At 44.0% G+C, this 4,995-nt stretch overlaps 1 protein-coding gene across 1 annotated transcript; it reads right to left on the reverse strand.

Annotated features, from left to right (window-relative positions):
* Nucleotides 1-3,315: 3,315 nt before the first annotated feature.
* On the reverse strand, nt 3,316-4,741 carry C8H11orf87 (chromosome 8 C11orf87 homolog). The gene has a single exon (XM_033861651.2). It carries the CDS (start codon nt 4,426-4,428, stop codon nt 3,841-3,843), a length of 588 nt encoding a protein of 195 aa, XP_033717542.1. The 5' UTR covers nt 4,429-4,741; the 3' UTR covers nt 3,316-3,840.
* Nucleotides 4,742-4,995: the final 254 nt, after the last annotated feature.

Below are 4,995 nucleotides of genomic sequence, written 5' to 3' on the forward strand. Positions count from 1 at the left end.
CCTTTCATTAAATAAAGAGAAAGTCATCAGATTTAACTTCAGAGAAATAGGTGCATGCATATACCCGACTTCTCAGTATCCTCTCTGGATAAGAGGGTGGAACAACTATTTGGTTTCCATCTCATTCTTGTAATGACAGAAAAGAGAATACAAAAAGTCCATTGTAAATTTGTACAAAATGTATGCATATATAAATACATATCTATGGGTGTATATAAATTCTAAAGAAGATTTTATCCATCTACATCTTTAAGATTCAGAGTCCCATACAGTTGACATAATGGTATTCTCTCTCCAATTTTCTAACCTTTAAAAACAATAAGAATCAAGCATGCCACCTTATGAATACTGAATAGCAAGTGCAGAAGTTGAGCTGTAGCTATAGGGATTTGAAGCAATTAGTTTGACGGGACATCAGTGAATAAAATCCTTAAAATAAATTTGTCTATTTCCAGATTGCTTTTTGTTTCATATAGAATGAAATCCAAAATGCCCTGTTGGTAGCATCCCAAACTCCTTAGACTGTCAACTGAGCTCTATAAGAAGCAATGCTTTAAACAGGATCTCTTCAAATTGCTTGGATATGTGCTTATTGCAATAATTTGGTGTGGGGACTGGCATTACTAGAATTTCATGTAATTCCTTAACTCATAAAAAATCTCAAGTGACACCACCAGATTATAGAGTTCTGAGAATATTAACTCAGCATGAAATTTGACTCACAGATCATATCATCTTTACATAGAGCACTATTAAAAATATTAAGCCATAGTCAATTAATGGAGAAAGGCATACATATTTAAAGGGGCACATTAAGAACATATTATGGATGTGTACCCATGTTTAGAGGTATCAAGATCTTTTTAAACAATATATATAATGTTTTTATTTCTCCTGTTTCCTCTATTCCTTTGGGGAAAAATTATACAGGACGATTTCATAATTACCCCCTAGGCTGCTCCTTGAAAGGGGATTATTATTGCATTCCTTGAATGCACTATGATTCATAAGGCAAAATGTATGAGTAGCTTCAGCACCAAGGAAATGGAGTCATCATCCAGCACTGCTCACAACAGAACATCTTATTGCTTTAATAAAATGGGAAATTATTCACTGTAAAAAGTGCACCTAATAAGGGGGACAAAGTAATATCCACGCACTTAGTGGAGCTCATTGGAAATGAGGAAGCTCCCTTCTGAATCCCTAATTCTATTCAAATTTCAAGTCCAAAATTCATTCTGTAATAAGGTATTAAAGAGCTATAGCTAGATGAGGGTGAGCTACAAAAATTAATGGACTTTCTTCTTTACAGTGCCTTAGTCATTCTGATGTACAATGTAGAGCTCTGATGTACTAAAGGATTCCCTAGTGGCCTGAGGGAGTTAATGCACTCTTTTACCTATTACTAGGAAGTGACTAAGGCACTGGAGAGAATCTGGTTCATTGTTTAATATATTACACTCAAAGATTACACCTAATCTTCCTAATATTACAACACGGCATGCTAAAATGATGATCCTCTGTGCTTTAGAAAAGGTCTTGAGTGGATATCTAATGGTGATTAAAATTTACCTTACTAAATTGTTTTTATAAAAGATGTAGATTGAGTTTGGGCAATTTAATAGATGACCTAAAACCTCAGAGGTACTATTTTCTCTGGATAAGAGCACATATGCCTGGAACCAAGACAGAGAATCTAGAGCTACTAGTTACTTGGGAGAGGGATGCACTTAGGGGCAATTTTGCCTTACATCCTGCAGGTTAGTAAGGTCTCTTTTGGTTGAGCTTTCTGTAGAACATTCTCATTCATACATTTTCCAAATCTGTTCCCAAGAAAGGATGCCTGCATATAGTTTAAGATTATAATATGCTTCTGGCCTCTTCTATCATCAACCCAAGGAAACAAGTGGTAAATAACCATAGGTGGACTCCATTTCTAACATAGATGGCCTTATCTGGCATTAGGAGAGAGAACAAAGATATTGATCTTCTTCTCTCACTTTCTTTTTTCTTACTCTTTCTTCATACATTCAATGAAGTTAGGTAAGCCACACTGAGAAAGAGAAAGAGAGCACTCCTTTAGCTGCATCTCAGTTACAGGCACAGATATCTAACTAAACAAGCTGCAAACATTTTTATCCTACAAGCAGTTACTGGATTTAACTTCTTTTAAAATTTGCATGTCCTGTCGTCCAAATTGCCCAACATCCCCACCAGTCTCACCCCCAAACACGTACAGTACAAGCAAGCACACACACACAACTGCCTCCAGGTGGTAATTGCATGCAGGGAGGACTACAGGCACTGTTTAAATATTAACCATGTTTTAATAGATGGCATTCCTGCACATCCATTATTTGTTTGTTTTCTGTTGTGGTTGTTCTGTTATTCACAAAAGAAATAAGAAAACATATGTATCATATTTTTATAACAATCTACTACAGAGTAAGGTACAAAAGAACACTTCTGGAAACAGCAGAAGCCAGGCCTGCACCACTGAATTCCTCATCCAGTGGTAATAATTATATCAACAGCTGGGAATTAAGAACAAGAATATACAGTTTGGAGGACGTAGCACACAATTATAGTTTGCTTCTGTATTTGGTACCAATATAATAAATATATAACAAAGGTGCACTTGTTCTAAAAATTAAACTGAAACATTCTTGTTGGTTAGATACTGCACTTTCAGTACTGCACATCACCTAATTTATTTTATTTTATTTTATTACAAAAGAAGGTAACTTATGCAATGTTTAATAAGAAGAAAACCAAGAGTACACGCAAACCCGATTGTAGAAAAAGAGGAAAGAAACCAACAAAAAGCTAGAACACTTTCCAAAACATCCGCTCCTCGACTTGCACAACCAAAGAATGTACCCAGTTCTGAGACAATTTCAGCACCAGACCTGTCTGGACAGCTCCCGGATCCTCTGTGAATCCTGAAAATGCCACAAGTCAAAGGTGTACAGATGGGGGAGCAGGGCAAGGACTAAAGCAGTAGATTCTTTCTTTTTCTTTCTTTCTTTCTTTCTTTCTTTCTTTCTTTCTTTCTTTCTTTCTTTCATTTTTCTTAAAACTCATTTATAGACGTTTAATGAACTTATGCTCGGCCAGCGAGGGACATTTCTAAAAGTAAATTAAAATGCCTGGTCCTGGAAAAGAGAATGGTTAACTAAAGGTGAGAAGAGGGCTGACTGGAGAGCGGTACCTGTCATAAACGTTTTTCTGGGACAGTCTCTGGCCTCCTGAGGTCCTGGTGCTTAATGTTTACGTTTTCTTTATAATATACTATTGCCTGAGTCCGGCTGAACGTGGGAATGGGGAAGGGAGGGAAGCTGAAGGAAAAGTGGGGGTGAAGGGGAAGAAAGGTAACTGAACCTTAACTTGACAGCTATGTACAACATACCAGGCCCCCTCCACTCCCTTTGTTCAGGGAGTCAACGCCTTTTACATGTTTGGTAGCTTGTGCGGTCTCTCCTCCGTATTGTGGGGGCGCAGGGTGGAAAGGGAAGATGTGTCCTTCACTGACAATGAGAACTTATGTGATTTGTCATGCGCTTGGATCGTGTTATTAATATTATAATAATTACTATAAATAATAATAATAAAGTATTATTATCAGCGTTATTTCTTCTTCCGAGACTTTCCTCGCCCAATATTTACAAATACCGCACAGTGCCTCGGCGGAGGAGAAAAAGAGTAGGGGGAAGACAAATAAGGAAAGAAGGAAGAGGAAAGGGAGGCCACAGGAAAGTGGAAGAGGAAGGCCGGAGAAAAAAGAGCAAGGACGGCAAAGATGCTGGAAACGAGGAAGGGAAGAGGAGAGGGACTAGACAATCAGGACAGTACCACCGTTTGCAAAAGGCCCTCGCCAGCTGGGTCCAAACAGGAGGAGGCTGTGTGCGCTCCTTGCGGACTGGGGGCCGGTGGTGGAGGCGGAGGAGCACAGGGACTCTGGCACGGGAGGCCAGGGGAAGAAGAGGCGTTGGATGAGGCGCAGAAGGCAGCGTCCCCTCCCTGCTTCTCCAGCCGGCTTTCTTTTGCTTGGTTTGGGGCCTGGCCGCCCTCGGGTTGGGGAAGCCCCCTGCCGCCGCGGTTGCCGCTGCAGTGATCCCGCTCATATTCCTCCTGAGCCCTCTGCATCTTCCGTTTCTTCATCCTACGCTTGTGGATGTGGAAGGTGGAGAGGGACAGCACGATGAGGCAGAAGATGAGGGTGACCAAGACAATCAGCACCAGCGTGGAGGAGAACGAATGGAAGAGCTGCTGTCCCACCTGCGTGATGCACGTGCCGCCGCCGCCTCCTGCGCCCGGGCCACGGGCGCTCGCGTTGCCCGTGCCGCTGGCGTTGGGGGAAGCAAAGGTCCGGTTGAGGAGACACGGCGGCAGCGCCAGCCTCAGCTCCTTGGGCTCCCTTGCACTCATCGGCGCTGGGCTGGGAGGGGCCAGGCACACCAGACTTCCTCTTCTGGGCACACGGTTCCCACCAGCCAAGAAGAGGACGGAGCCCGCGCCACCCAAAATTACTCCCTCGTGTGGGAGGGGATGCGCTAGCGAGCGAAGGACTGAGGGAGCAACTGCGGGCAAGCAAGCCGGCCAAGGAGCGAGCGGTGCCCAGGAGATCCTCTCCGGCCCCGCCTCGAACGCGTGTTCGCGCGCCCTTTTCCTTTGCCAAGGCACCAGGCTGCAAAGAGAACAGGCTTAGTTAGGATCCCAGCTGCTGCCCGGGGGAGCGCTGAGAACCGGAACGATCACCGCCACTGCAAAGCGGCCCTCTGAGCACACTGCCTCAGCTGGGCGCCGCCCGTCTTCTCCGCAGCCCGCGGACCCCAGCCCGCCCGCCCGCCCCTGGCCACGCACCAAAGCCTCCAGTTCCGCGTTCGCGCCACTTTGCTGGGAAGAGGGTCTGCGCCGACACCGCGGAGATGCCGATTACTCAGCAGATAAAGCAGCCACCCTGAGCACTCGACAACTTTCTAATCGCAACACACA

This window comes from Tursiops truncatus, chromosome 8, assembly GCF_011762595.2.
Source record: "Tursiops truncatus isolate mTurTru1 chromosome 8, mTurTru1.mat.Y, whole genome shotgun sequence".
Classification (NCBI taxonomy): domain Eukaryota; kingdom Metazoa; phylum Chordata; class Mammalia; order Artiodactyla; family Delphinidae; genus Tursiops; species Tursiops truncatus.